The 14,115-nt window shown below is 42.6% G+C and overlaps 1 protein-coding gene across 6 annotated transcripts in view; it reads left to right on the top strand.

The window, feature by feature from the left end:
• SEC11A (SEC11 homolog A, signal peptidase complex subunit) overlaps positions 1–14,115 on the top strand; it is a 43,197-nt gene that overhangs the window by 23,988 nt on the left and 5,094 nt on the right. For 5 of the 6 annotated variants that reach the window (XM_074317589.1, XM_019743472.2, XM_019743471.2 and 2 more), the window contains 3 exons: positions 739–848; positions 5,249–5,398; positions 12,177–12,296. In XM_074317589.1, coding sequence (XP_074173690.1) covers positions 766–848; positions 5,249–5,398; positions 12,177–12,296 — 353 coding nt within the window. In that variant the 5' untranslated portion in view covers positions 739–765. Of the gene's footprint in view, positions 1–738; positions 849–5,248; positions 5,399–12,176; positions 12,297–12,801; positions 12,840–14,115 lie in introns of all 6 variants that reach the window. The other variant, XM_019743470.2, reaches the window with a different exon arrangement.

Here is a 14,115-nt window from a genome sequence, read left to right as displayed (position 1 = left end):
TCTCAGTACTCTCCCCTACCATCTTTCCATTTCTTGTACCATCTGCCATGGTGTCCAGTCATCCCCTGTGCTTTTACTCATTATCCAGCCTTAGTCCCACACAGTTAGTTCATGTTATTTGCCTCACTTGAAATGCCTGTCTGATATTGCATCTGCTTATTCGAGTCATAGAATGTTACAGTTTATTAGGTAGTGGAAGTTTATTAAGACAGAAGGCTGGCCTTTGAGTCCTAACTATGTGACTGACAAACCGTATGTCTTTGGTAAAGTTACTTCCTCTCAGACTGTTTCCTCCACTAGAAAATGAAGGGTGAGGTTAAATGTCATTGAACAACCTGTGGTTAACAAGGGAGACCGAGTGTAGAAAAGGAAGTAGTAGAGGAGTCCAGAAGCAGAAGTTATCACTGTCGGCTGGTGGGTATCATGGCTGTGATAGAATTTAAGCTGAATGGTTGTGAAGCCCAAATGAAATAACTTAGGCGAAAGGTTCTGAGAATAATAACTTATCGTATAAATGTAACGTATATTGCAAACAAAATGCAGCAGGGTACTTGGGGTGAGAGAAGGAGGGCTGTCCTGCGATGCTGATGGTGTGATTATTACAGTGTTTAAAATCATGTCTCAGAACTTCAGCTGCCCTGATAGTGCTACTTGAAACTTGTAAATTGGTCCTACGCGCTGTTGTGTTCCTGGGTGGGGATCAACATGGATCTGATCTCTTCTCTTTTCTTCTTGCAGCTCTATTATCAAGTCCTAAATTTTGGAATGATTGTCTCCTCGGCACTAATGATCTGGAAGGGGCTAATGGTCATAACTGGAAGTGAAAGTCCAATTGTAGTGGTGCTCAGGTAACAATGAATTTTTCTTTTCAAGGCATTTCCATGCATGGCATTACTTGGGAGAAAAACAGATATGACTGTAGTATCATTGCTCTAGAAACTGCTCTTTCCCAGAACCTGTTCTGGAAGAAAATGAGTTACTGTTTCTCAGTTGTGAGACATTCTCAACCTTGGTAGGCACTTTCCATTCAAACCCAAAGGGCTTATGACTGCTCTATAAAACATGTACTATGTGACCTTTATTTATTTATTTATTTATTTTTAAGGTTTTTATTGGGGAAGGGGAACAGGACTTTATTGGGGAACAGTGTGTACTTTCAGGACTTTTTTTTCCTTCTTCCCTAAGTCAAGTTTTTGTCCTTTCAATCTTAGTTGTAGAGGGTGCTGTTCAGCTTCAAGTTGCTGTCCTTTCAGTCTTAGTTGTGGAGGGCGCAGCTCAGCTCCAGGTCCAGTTGCCGTTGCTAGTTGCAGGGGGCGAAGCCCACCATCCCTTCCGGGAGTCGAACCGGCAACCTTGTGGTTGAGAGGATGCACTCCAACCAACTGAGCCATCTGGGAGCTCAGCAGCAGCTCAGCTCAAGGTGCCGTGTTCAATCTTAGTTGCAGGGGGCACAGCCTACCATCCCTTGTGGGACTCGAGGGATTTGAACTGACAACCTTGTGGTTGAGAGCCCACTGGCCCATGTGGGACTCGAACCGGCAGCCTTCAGAGTTAGGAGCACGGATCTCTAACCGCCTGAGCCACTGGGCGGCCCCGTGACCTTTATTTTTGGCACATCTCTTAAGACAGCGTTTCAATGTACTTTATTTTCCTGAAGTTCTTCTGTCTTACGCTCTTCACTTTGATATGTCAGGGCTGATATTTAGTTGCTAGCTTTCTAGATTATATATCAACTCCAAATTAAGAATGTTCCTGCAGTGTGTTCTCAGTGTCAGTACAGAAGCATCACTAATTATTTCCCTGTTTCCTGCTGACCTTTAAATATCACTTCTAAGTAGACTTCAGGAGTTTTGAAGATATTGACGCCATCTCTTCAAGTGACAAACAGTACTGAATTTTCTTTCCACTGCACTTCTTTCCCTGTCCCTGTATTCATACTCTTAGTGCCTTAAAAACCTAACTTACTAACTCATTTTTCGAGAATCACCAGTTGGTTATTTAATTGAATCCTTATAGTTCTGTTTTATTTGAGGTTAATTATATAAGCTCTCTGAAATCTTTTCTGGAGATAATGGAGTATAAACACAAAATAAATGGAACCATTAACATTATCTAGAGTCTAGATAACAGTACGTTACTCTTAACAAGATGAATTTGACTCCTTCGTTGTCTTATGAGGATATATTTCCAGCAGCAAGTGGTTGGAGGCACTGGGTCTCCAGTGTCTTACTCGTACCTTACTCACACTCTTACCGTAGTTTCTAGTACTAATCAAATGCAACTGTGATTTTAGAGATCCAAAGAAATGTGGGGATTTTATTAGCTGGAAAGCACTTAACGTGCTCCGCTGGCAGTACAGAGACTTGGGTCTCTAGCTGTCATTTTCTCACTACAACCTCGTGCCACTCACTTACTCACTGACCCGTAGTTTCATCTATACAGTGAAGGCTAGACCGAGGTGATGTCAGAAGACCTTTGCAGTTCTAAAATGATGTGCCTAAGTTCCCACACAGTCTGGAATTCAGTGGAGAGCTTCAATTGGTGACCTGTTCAAACACTGACAAGGAGAAGCCACGCTAATTGGCAGCGTGGAGAAAAGGTGTAGAGAGAGGGCCCGGGGCGCTTCTTGTGGAGATTCTCCTGGGTTTATTTCAGATTGAGGTCCCTTCGGTGCACATGTTTAAGGACAATCTAACGACTGCTAAACGAGATGTTGGAGTGAATTAGACTAAGGACTTGCTCAACACATTGGTGGCCCTGAAAATAGTATAGTTTTGTGACAGCTGGAAAGTATTTTCAGTTCGGACTTAAAAGTGACGTTTGGATAACTTTTTTGGTAGTGAGATTATTTATATACTAAACTTTACTGATTGCCAATGTGGTATAAAGAAAAGAAATGAAAAGAGACCAGGTTATATTAGAAAAGAATCTGGTTGAGACAGGAAGGAGTAGTCATTAGTGAAAGACAGTTCATGCAATTTGGGTGGCCAGATAGGTTTTATCTGGCTAGGGTTTCATGTCACTGCAAGGAATGTAATTTTTACCCAAACCAAGGGACGGGATGGGGGAGGGGGGTGACTCAAGGCTCATAACACCAGCATGGGTCAGGGAGCTGTGTCCTACACAACTAGACTGAGAAACAGCTGCTTGAACCGAATGGGGGGGGGAGGGAGAAGGAGGGGAATGTTTTTTTAATCAGGAAAGAGTTAGTATATTTTTGTTATACGAAATGTTGAAAACATGCCCCCAAAAATCTAAATGAAGCTAAGTCACCCCTAGTTCTGGGATAGAATCACTATTAACATTTTTGTTTCATGTATGTTGTTTCTTACATAATTGAGGTAATTCCATATATGCATCCTTTTCTCTATTTTTTCCCCTTATCATTCTCGTGCTCATGTTTTTTAGGTTTTAAAGAGAAGTAAGCCTTTATGTTGTTTCACAAATAAACTGTGTTCATGTTTTTAATGACACTTTTAATAGTTGCCAAGGGTTCAATTATAAGTAAGAGCCTGGACAAACTGGTCTCCCAGTCTGCCTCCTCATCTTTTCCAGTTTTACTCCTTAATTCAGTACATATTTGAATGTCTTTTATATACTCTGTAGCTTATGCAGTGATGTTTCTTTTTTTAATTTAACTTTTTAAGTTTTTCATTGTTTTTTAATTCTTTGTTGAAGTGATTTAAATGCAGATATGATTATGATACTCCCTGATTAAAATTCTAGCGTGGCTCAGAGGCAGTTTAGCACAGCGAGAGCGGGTTCTGTCGGACTCCCTTGGTTCAAATCTCACCTTTATCATTTTTTTAATTATTATTTATTACTTTAGATCTTTCTAAGCCTCAGTCTCCTTGTCTATAAAGTTGGGATAATAATAGTACAGTTGTTCTGAAGATAAAAAAAAAGACTTAGAATAGCACTTTGTGCTCAATAAAGATGAGTCATTCAGCCAGAGCCACTCAGCTTTTATCTGTTTTTATCTGTTTTATTTATATGTAATCTTCAAGCAAGGATTTATCTTCAAGCAGGTGAACAAAGGATGGCACTGATTTTTAAAATCAATCAAAGAACTTGAAAACTACACAGCTAGACTACCCTCTGTAATATTTTCACCAAACACGTGTCCTATCTTCTGTCCGAACACCTTCTGAAAAAGGGAGCTCAACGCCCCATGAGGAACCTTAACAAAACTTTTAAGAATAAAAATGTACTGAAAATCCATCTTTCTAGAGGTCCCCAAATTTTGCTGTTGGAACCACCTTGGATCTTTACAAAATACTGATACCTTTCTCCCATCCCAGACGTTCTGATTTAAATTGTTTGAGATATGACTTGGGTGTTGGGATTTTTAAAAATGTTTTCCAGGTGGTCCTAATGTTCAGCAAAGTTTGGGAACCACTGCCATGTTTCCTGTTTGTACAGAGGCCAGAGTCCTGAAACAGAAGTGTTTGGACGTTGTGTATTCCTTTCTTGAATTTTGTTCCCTGTCTATCCATTTGCCCCTTATACATCTATTTTTTTTGAAAGTTGGAGCTTGAGTTAGCACCAGTATCTTAGGATCTTTGAAGAATTTGGGATAGGGTAGAACAGGTGAGAGGTGAGAAGTTTGTCTTCAATAATTACCGTGGAATTGAATCCTTGCCTTGTTTCTGAAATCCTAGGCAAAAATGTCTGCCCTTGTCCTTGGTTTTCTTTCTTGTTTCTCTTTTTAAAATAAATAAGGTGATAACACAAGCATTATGTCTGTGGCTGACTGTTCTTTGACTTGATGAGCCGTTCTTCCTTCTTAATGGGTTGAAATCATAAGGTCATCTTGCTCTGTATCTTTCTAAATGGCAGGAGATGATCCAGTGCTCATTTGAATATTTGAATATATTTGGCGTTTTCAGATGAAGTGAGAATAAGGGCAGTGATTACAAAGTTCATTCTTTTATATTCCGTTTGTCACTTGAAATTTTAAAAGGTTAAGGAATTAGTAACATTGCCCTTTTCAATATTTAAGCTCCTTTGAATAGTAATGCTTGAAATGAAACTAGTTAATGAATGCTAATAACTAAAGAAACCTTTAGTATAACTCATTAGGATGAAGAAACCATTTTTTATGAACAATACACATTTATGTCAGTGTATGTGGTTAAGATACTGAGTTTACGCCGAAGTTGATACTTTTGTTGAATATCTAATTTTGAAAGCAAATTTAATCTCAGACTTTCTGTTTTTTGCTATTCTATTCTTCTTTCCCTCCCAGTGGCAGCATGGAACCTGCATTTCATAGAGGAGATCTTCTCTTTCTAACAAATCGAGTTGAAGATCCCATACGAGTGGGAGAAATTGTTGTTTTTAGGATAGAAGGAAGAGAGATTCCTATAGTTCACCGAGTCTTGAAGATCCATGAAAAGTATGTGCAAACTGTATCTTCTCTGTTTTAAAGTATTTTTATGTTTTAGTGTCTATAGCATTTAATTTTGATAGCCTACAGATTAAAGAGGGTAGGAAACTCCTAGGTCTGTCTTCCAATCCATTTTTATGGACTCCTGAAGGCTTGGTGAGCATTTGGAAAACTACATCGTTATTTATTAGTTCATTTATTTCCCTGGATGTTTTTCTTGGTTCCCTTCCCCTTCTCAACCAGATCCGTAACCCTATGTATTCCAAAGCAGTCAACAACTTCCTGGGCCTCCGTACCTGTGTCAGAACGTCCCTTGCAGGTGACATGGGTCCTCTCCCTGGGGGACTCCTGGTCACTGAGAGCAACTTCATCATCAGTCACGTCAAGAAGCAGAAGACATTTTGCCTGACACTTCCTCCCTCATGAGTCACTCTTGCAGTGTCACGCGACCCGCCTTCTGCTGTGGTCCCTGAGCCTCTGAGGTGGAGGAGCATAGTGGTCACTTGCCGTGACATTAGTTGTCCGCACTGTATGCAAGGCCGCAGCAGCAGTGTATTGTGCTGTACGTATGTATAGCAGCACTGTGTGTAACTCCCCAAATGATGTAAAGCTTGATCCCACGTAGACTCTTCTGATACAATGGAGGAGGCAGCCTGCATCTGTAAAAAAAAACTCTGTAAGGCAATCTAACAGACATTTCAAATAAGAATACAGTTATTAACTTGTTCAAATTCTGAAGACAATTTCTAAAATCTAAGGTATTTTAAGTATCGACTGTTGCATTTTAGAATTAGAAAAGACCCATGTAAAAGAAACCTTGAGAATCACCTGCGGGTGGAAGTGAGGCATACCAATGAGCAAACAGTTTCACCTCTCTGGTTCTCAGTTTCCCTATCTGTAATACAAAGAGGTTCAGGAAAATGAACGGTAAGATCGCTCTGCGTTCTAAGCCTGTGTTCCCCTGTCCAGCCACATATTCCTCCGCCCCTCCCTTCCAACTCTAGTATTTCTAGTTAAGGAAAATGTTGAGAAGGGAAGGAAAGAAAGAAATGAAGGGAAAAGGAGGCATCCTGGAGGACACATGGGGCAATGAAACGGTGGGGTTGATTTAGGTTCTTGAGTATGCAGAAGCCTAAATAAATATTATTTTATTCTCACCACACTCGAAAGTAGTTTATCTTCTCCACCTAAAGAAGAGGCAACTGCCAGTTGCTGCTTTTTCAAAATCCCTCTTTGAGAATCCCTCGTTTAGAAGAGTTCTTTCTTCGTTGGTGAAATAAAGATTTGACAGGTTTTTTTTCAGATTTGAGTATATATTTTGAAAGATGATGATTTTTCGATGGCATTTTATTATTGACTAGGAAGGAATAACTTAATTTTGTTAGGAATCTGTTTTCGAATTGTGAAGGTTTATTCAGCACAGGTAGTATTTTCCAGAGTCTTAGAATGGATTTATGTTGTTTATTCTCAGCACTGCCTGTTGTGAACAAAGCAGAACCCACTTTCCCCTGAATTTATCAGAGAAAATCAAATTAAACCCAGGCCCTGCTTTCGTAGAGAAGAAATTATCCATTTTTATGTGTGATCCTTTGAAATTGAGTGGTATTTTTCCTTTTCTTTTTTTTAAACAGTTTACCCTGTTTCAGGGCAGGTTCATTGGCAGATGTTATATCAACTACAGATTCCTTCCATTTAAAAAATAATTTTTAACGGAAATCTGAAACCTGTACGTACTTATAATCTGGGGGTTTCAGTGATTTATTTTAGACTCTTGAGATGCCTTCAATTGCGTGCCCATTTAAATAATATCCTTAATATTCTGTTAATATTTTGAAGTTTCCAGTATCCTTTTTTTTTTGAGAGAGAGACTAAAATGCTTGGTTGTAATAATCATTAGATTTGAGAGTATGAATACTGTTTTTAAATGTGGAACCAAATAACAACCAAAATAAATTAGGTTTGGTAGCCAGTGCGTCCTGAATGTCTTCAGACTGGTTTCTGCACTGTTACTCATTTCTTTCATAAGACATAAAATCCTGGAGAGTGTTTGAGATCTTGTTTCCCAGCATATGTCGTCAGTATGGCTCAAATAAACTTATAAAAATTTTGAGAAGAAAATTTAAAAAAAGGGAAAAAAATCCTGAGCTGTAAGAAGAATAGGAGTAGGAATTGTTCAGCTGCCTCTCTTGTCTCGCTCCTCTTCTCCTTCTTCACCTGCTCCTCCTCTCCTTCACCTGCTCCTCCTCTCCTTCACCTGCTCCTCCTCTCCTTCACCTGCTCCTCCTCTCCTCCTTCACCTGCTCCTCCTCTCCTTCACCTGCTCCTCCTCTCCTTCACCTGCTCCTCCTCTCCTTCTTCACCTGCTCTTCTCCTTCACCTGCTCCTCCTCTCCTTCACCTGCTGCTCCTCTTCTCCACCTGCTCCTCCTCTCCTTCACCTGCTCCTCCTCTCCTTCTTCACCTGCTCTTCTCCTCTCCTTCACCTGCTCCTCCTCTTCTCCTCCTCCTCTCCTTCACCTGCTGCTCCTATTCTCCACCTGCTCCTCCTCTCCTTCACCTGCTCCTCCTCTCCTCCTTCACCTGCTCCTCCTCTCCTCCTTCACCTGCTCCTCCTCTCCTCCTTCACCTGCTCCTCCTCTCCTTCACCTGCTCCTCCTCTCCTCCTTCACCTGCTCCTCCTCTCCTTCACCTGCTCCTCCTCTCCTCCTTCACCTGCTCCTCCTCTCCTTCACCTGCTCCTCCTCTCCTCCTTCACCTGCTCCTCCTCTCCTCCTTCACCTGCTCCTCCTCTCCTCCTTCACCTGCTCCTCCTCTCCTTCACCTGCTCCTCCTCCTTCACCTGCTCCTCCTCCTCCTCCTCCTTCACCTGCTCCTCCTCTACTTCACCTGCTCCTCCTCTCCTCCTTCACCTGCTCCTCCTCTCCTTCACCTGCTCCTCCTCTCCTTCACCTGCTCCTCCTCTCCTCCTTCACCTGCTCCTCCTCCTCCTTCACCTGCTCCTCCTCCTCCTTCACCTGCTCCTCCTCCTCTCCTTCCTTCACCTGCTCCTCCTCTCCTCCTCCTTCACCTGCTCCTCCTCTCCTTCACCTGCTCCTCCTCCTCCTTCACCTGCTCCTCCTCTCCTCCTTCACCTGCTCCTCCTCTCCTCCTTCACCTGCTCCTCCTCTCCTTCACCTGCTCCTCCTCTCCTTCACCTGCTCCTCCTCTCCTTCACCTGCTCCTCCTCTCCTCCTTCACCTGCTCCTCCTCCTCTCCTTCACCTGCTCCTCCTCTCCTCCTTCACCTGCTCCTCCTCTCCTCCTCCTTCACCTGCTCCTCCTCCTCCTTCACCTGCTCCTCCTCCTTCACCTGCTCCTCCTCTCCTCCTTCACCTGCTCCTCCTCTCCTTCACCTGCTCCTCCTCTCCTCCTTCACCTGCTCCTCCTCTCCTCCTTCACCTGCTCCTCCTCTCCTTCACCTGGTCCTCCTCTCCTCCTTCACCTGCTCCCTCTCCTCCTTCACCTGCTCCTCCTCTCCTCCTTCACCTGCTCCTCCTCTCCTCCTTCACCTGCTCCCTCCTCCTTCACCTGCTCCTCCTCTTCTCCTTCATCTGCTCCTCCTCTCCTTCACCTGCTCCTCCTCTCCTCCTTCACCTGCTCCTCCTCTCCTCCTTCACCTGCTCCTCCTCTTCTCCTTCACCTGCTCCTCCTCTCCTTCACCTGCTCCTCCTCTCCTTCACCTGCTCCTCCTCTCCTCCTTCACCTGCTCCTCCTCCTTCACCTGCTCCTCCTCTCCTCCTTCACCTGCTCCTCCTCTCCTCCTTCACCTGCTCCTCCTCTCCTCCTTCACCTGCTCCTCCTCTCCTCCTTCACCTGCTCCTCCTCTCCTCCTTCACCTGCTCCTCCTCCTTCACCTGCTCCTCCTCTTCTCCTTCACCTGCTCCTCCTCCTCTCCTTCACCTGCTCCTCCTCCTCTCCTTCACCTGCTCCTCCTCCTCCTTCACCTGCTCCTCCTCTCTCCTTCACCTGCTCCTCCTCTCCTCCTTCACCTGCTCCTCCTCTCCTTCACCTGCTCCTCCTCTCCTTCACCTGCTCCTCCTCTCCTCCTTCACCTGCTCCTCCTCTCCTTCACCTGCTCCTCCTCTCCTCCTTCACCTGCTCCTCCTCTCCTCCTTCACCTGCTCCTCCTCTCCTCCTTCACCTGCTCCTCCTCTCCTCCTTCACCTGCTCCTCCTCTCCTTCACCTGCTCCTCCTCTCCTTCACCTGCTCCTCCTCTCCTCCTTCACCTGCTCCTCCTCTCCTTCACCTGCTCCTCCTCTCCTTCACCTGCTCCTCCTCTCCTTCACCTGCTCCTCCTCTCCTTCACCTGCTCCTCCTCTCCTCCTTCACCTGCTCCTCCTCTCCTCCTTCACCTGCTCCTCCTCTTCTCCTTCACCTGCTCCTCCTCCTCCTTCACCTGCTCCTCCTCTCCTCCTTCACCTGCTCCTCCTCCTCTCCTTCACCTGCTCCTCCTCTCCTCCTTCACCTGCTCCTCCTCTTCTCCACCTGCTCCTCCTCTCCTCCTTCACCTGCTCCTCCTCCTCTCCTTCACCTGCTCCTCCTCTCCTCCTTCACCTGCTCCTTCTCTCCTCCTTCACCTGTACGGTGCATTTGTAAATTTGTAAATATCAAATAAAGCTTTTTTTTCATATGTTGACTCTTTATCTTATGAACATTCTTATTATTATGTGTATTTTTACACATGATGTTGCATAAAATTGCAAAATACAGAAAACAAAATCCCATATAATCCTAGCACCCAGAGAGAATGTTAAATTTTGGGTAATTTTCTTTTTGTTTTATAAATGTACTGTATAGCTTGTCTTTAACCATCTATTAAGTGCTCATTTCCTTCCTCCTACCATCACAGTATGATGGTTGAATTAAGTTGTAAGTGCGTTGAACTCCTTGGAGGTAGATGATACTAAATATTTGGTCCCTGTGCCAGCAAGGGAACAGTCCTATATAAACGTGTCAGCAGTCAGTGTTTGGGACCTAGGATTGGGAAGTGCTGGGGTGGGTTAAGAGCAGCTCTCATGGGAGCTGGCTGCCACCAGAGCATTTTGTTCCACTATTAAGTAGATGGAGAGCTATACTTTTTCAAGCAGCAATTGTGGTCTCTCCTGACTGTGTCACAGAGGTGGGAAATGGGTATGTTTGTTTGTTTGGTTGGTTGTTTGGCTAATCAAGTCTTTGGGAATAGCCCAGATCTCCTGTGGCATCCCTTTTCTTTCCTGGAGTGTTTCCCATTTCCCAGGCTTTCCTCATATTTGATTTTACTTTTTTGCCTCTGTGAGGCTGCTGTTACTTTCACAGTGGAATTGACTCTCCTTCCTGCTGCTCCTGACTTTCACTCTTGCATAGCCCCTCTTGGCACCTGTCCTCTTAGCCTCCAGCAGCCTGAGACATTCTTTCACTTCTGAGGTGTCAGCTGCCGATTATTTTTCTCTGTATATATTTGCATTTTTTCTTACGGGAATCTCATTTTTAATGTGACTGTTTCCACCTAACTGTTCCTGGTGTTTGCAACACCTCCCAATTTAGTTTCATCTGCAGATTTAGTGTCTAATGAGCCAGTTTCTGGCTTAGCCTCTAAGTGGATATTAGTGGATATCAACTGGAGTCTGAAGCTAATTTTTCTTTCTAGTTTAGTGGTTAACCCAAACTCACTTGAATTAATTTTAACATAGTCTTTGTCAACTGTAAAATGCACTTTGCTTTCAATTAAATTTTAAAGTGACTAGAAACCTCATGGTTCTGTAGTAGAATTAAACCAATAATTTTTTGATTGAGTAAGATGATGTTATTTTTGCTTTTATTTTATTTTTTAAGTATGTTGACTTTCTAATGCATAAAAGTAGATAAAACAATACAGTAAACTCCCATGTACCTATCACCCAGTCCCAATAATTATTAATCTATGGCCAATTCTGCCCCACCTACACTACCACCTCTTCCCCCTCTCCTGCCTTTGTTTTGAATCAAATCCTAGATATCATGTCATGTCATATGTAAATATTTCAGTAAATAGCTATGAGACATAATCAGCTTTTCAAAAATATAACTACAGTTAGTATGGCTATTCCTTAAAAAAAATGAATAATCATTCCTTTGTATTAAGCTTCCAATCTTTGTTCAAATTCCCAATTGTGTCATAACTTTTTTTAACAGTTTATTTGAATCCAGATTCAAATAAATTCCTCGGTTGCAATTGGTTGACAGGCTTTATATGTTTTTTATTTAATGTCTAAATTCCTTCTCCAACTTTCTTTGTTCCTTGCAACTTATTGGTTGAAGAAACTGGGTCATTCTGTAGTTTCCCAGAGTCTTTGTTTTGCTGATTATATCCAGTGGGATAGTTTAGTGTGTTCCTTTGCTCTTTGTATTTCCAGAAAATTGGTGGTTTGTGTTTATTTCAATATAAAAATGAGATTATGCTGTACATGCTATTTTGTAATCTTTTCTTCACTGAATACAATCTGTATGCTATTCCAGTGTCATTAAATTCTCTTCTACTACATTGTACTTAATGCTTACATAGAATTTCAACTCCTATTTCAATGTTTGACTTTTAGCTTGTTTCCCGTTTCTTCCCTGTTGCAAACTACACAGCTGTGAACATCCTTTTAGTTAAATAAATAATTATTTTAATATTAGGAATAAGGATAAAATGCCACAGTTCCACAGGAATTTTTGGTTAATGAGCAAATTTTGTGCTTTCAAATGGTATGAAGGTATTTGATGACTTGGGTTTCCCTCACTCTTTTAAGGCAAAATGGACACATCAAGTTTTTGACCAAAGGAGATAATAATGCGGTTGATGATCGAGGCCTCTATAAGCAAGGGCAACACTGGCTAGAGAAAAAAGATGTCGTGGGCAGAGCCAGGGGGTAAGTATGGAGGGGGGCATTTGCTGAGTTTTTCATGGCCCTCTCAGTCGTGTTGTCTGATCATACACGTTGAATATAATGGGTCAGTCCTGGTTCCACCAACTCATCTTGTTGTATCCTTTGCAAAAGTCTGTCTGAAACGTCAGGTAGACTGCTCCACAGCGGAGGAAACGGCACAATAAAAGAATGGAATGTGAGTGATGAGACGGTGAATTGGAGTAACCTTTTAAAAAATGCTTTGTTTATTTAATTCATTCAAGAAATGTTCTTGGGCACCTCTCCTGTACTCCGGTGTCTGTACTATGCTAGGCTCTGGGGAGCCAGAGCAGTGTTACTCCTGCTTCATGGAACTTACAGTTCTCAGGCATTTACCGAGTCAGCAACTTAAAGTCTTCAACTATATTCATTTTATCCTGGTAATTTATTCCATCCTGTTATATTTCTAGTCTTGAAATTATTGAGGGCGAATGAAATTAAAGAGTTATATTAAGCCTGTTTATTTCAGATTGTATCAAGAGAGCAGATCAGTGGAGGACAGGAATTGTAAGTTATTGGTACAAGTATGGGATTATAACTGCCTTCTTGTTATTAATAGTATTAACAATAACTCACATTTATTAGGGCTTACTATGTGCCGGACACTTATTCTAGGTGCTTTACAATTATTACCTCATTTTAACCTCAGAACAACCCTAATGTTTCCATTCTACAGATGAGGAAACAGACGAATTAGGTTGCGTATTACTAAGGTCACACTGATGGTGACAAGTGGCTGGCTGGCTCCGGAGCCCACCTTCCTAACCATCAAACCAAGATTACTGGCATACCACTTCTGAACCGGGTAGCTGCTGGTTGTCACTATGTAGGTGCCAATGGCAGGCACTCCGACCACTGTCAGCACATCTCCTCCTCCTTTCTGACGTAGGACGTACTCTGTGGATTCAGAGGGATTCTGTTAGCGAACAGGCCACCACACTGAGGGACTCACTTCCTACAGAGAAGCATGTGCGAGTTACTGAGTGGAAGCTGCCTCCGTTACAGCACAAGAGAGGCTCAGTCTGGGGCCAGAGAGATCGGATCAGAACAAGCATGCAAGTGGTGTGTCTCCTGCAGAGCTGGGATTTTGTGCCTCCAGTTCAGGGGAACTTCATTTCCTATCAGAGCCAAACACACCTTTAGAATCCAAATTAGCTCATCAGTGCTTCTGAGAAATCATTGTCCCATCTCCCTCAGTTCCCAAGAATAACTTATAATTATTCACTCATGAACCTCTTCGAGTCTTTTTGTTTTTCCTTTGATTGTAAATGTACAGATTCATGTAGAAACATAAGGAAATAGTCATCAAAAAGTCAAGTCACTTCTCTCCTTCTGTTTCCCTTCCATAAATATTTAACTTTTTGATGTATGATTTTTTTAGCCTTTCTAAAGATGCAGAGGTTAAAATGTACATTCATGTATACATAATAAGCACGTTTTGTGTATGGTGAAACAGTGGTCACCACTGTTTATAACCTTTTTTCACCCCCCAGGGTTATTATTAATAGTATCTTTGCAAATCAAAAGATTGATCTCCATGTTGTCTTTTTCAAAGCTGTGTGCTATTCCACTGTATGGAGAGACTATTGATGTATTTTTATTTGGACGACGTCCCATTGATGGACGCTCTGACTGTTGCCATTGTTTTAATTGTGGACGACGTTGTGATGAGCGTCCCTGTCGTATATCTCAGTGCCTCTCCCAGTCCTTCCTTCACAGTAAATTCTCAGAAGTGTGATAACTGGGTGAAACGTGCATGTTTTAAAGCTTCTGACAAATGTTG

Source organism: Rhinolophus sinicus, linkage group LG13 (genome assembly GCF_036562045.2).
Source record: "Rhinolophus sinicus isolate RSC01 linkage group LG13, ASM3656204v1, whole genome shotgun sequence".
In the NCBI taxonomy this organism is placed as follows: Eukaryota; Metazoa; Chordata; class Mammalia; order Chiroptera; family Rhinolophidae; genus Rhinolophus; species Rhinolophus sinicus.
Note: the sequence above shows the minus strand (reverse complement) of the source record. Positions and strands in the feature narration are given on the sequence as shown.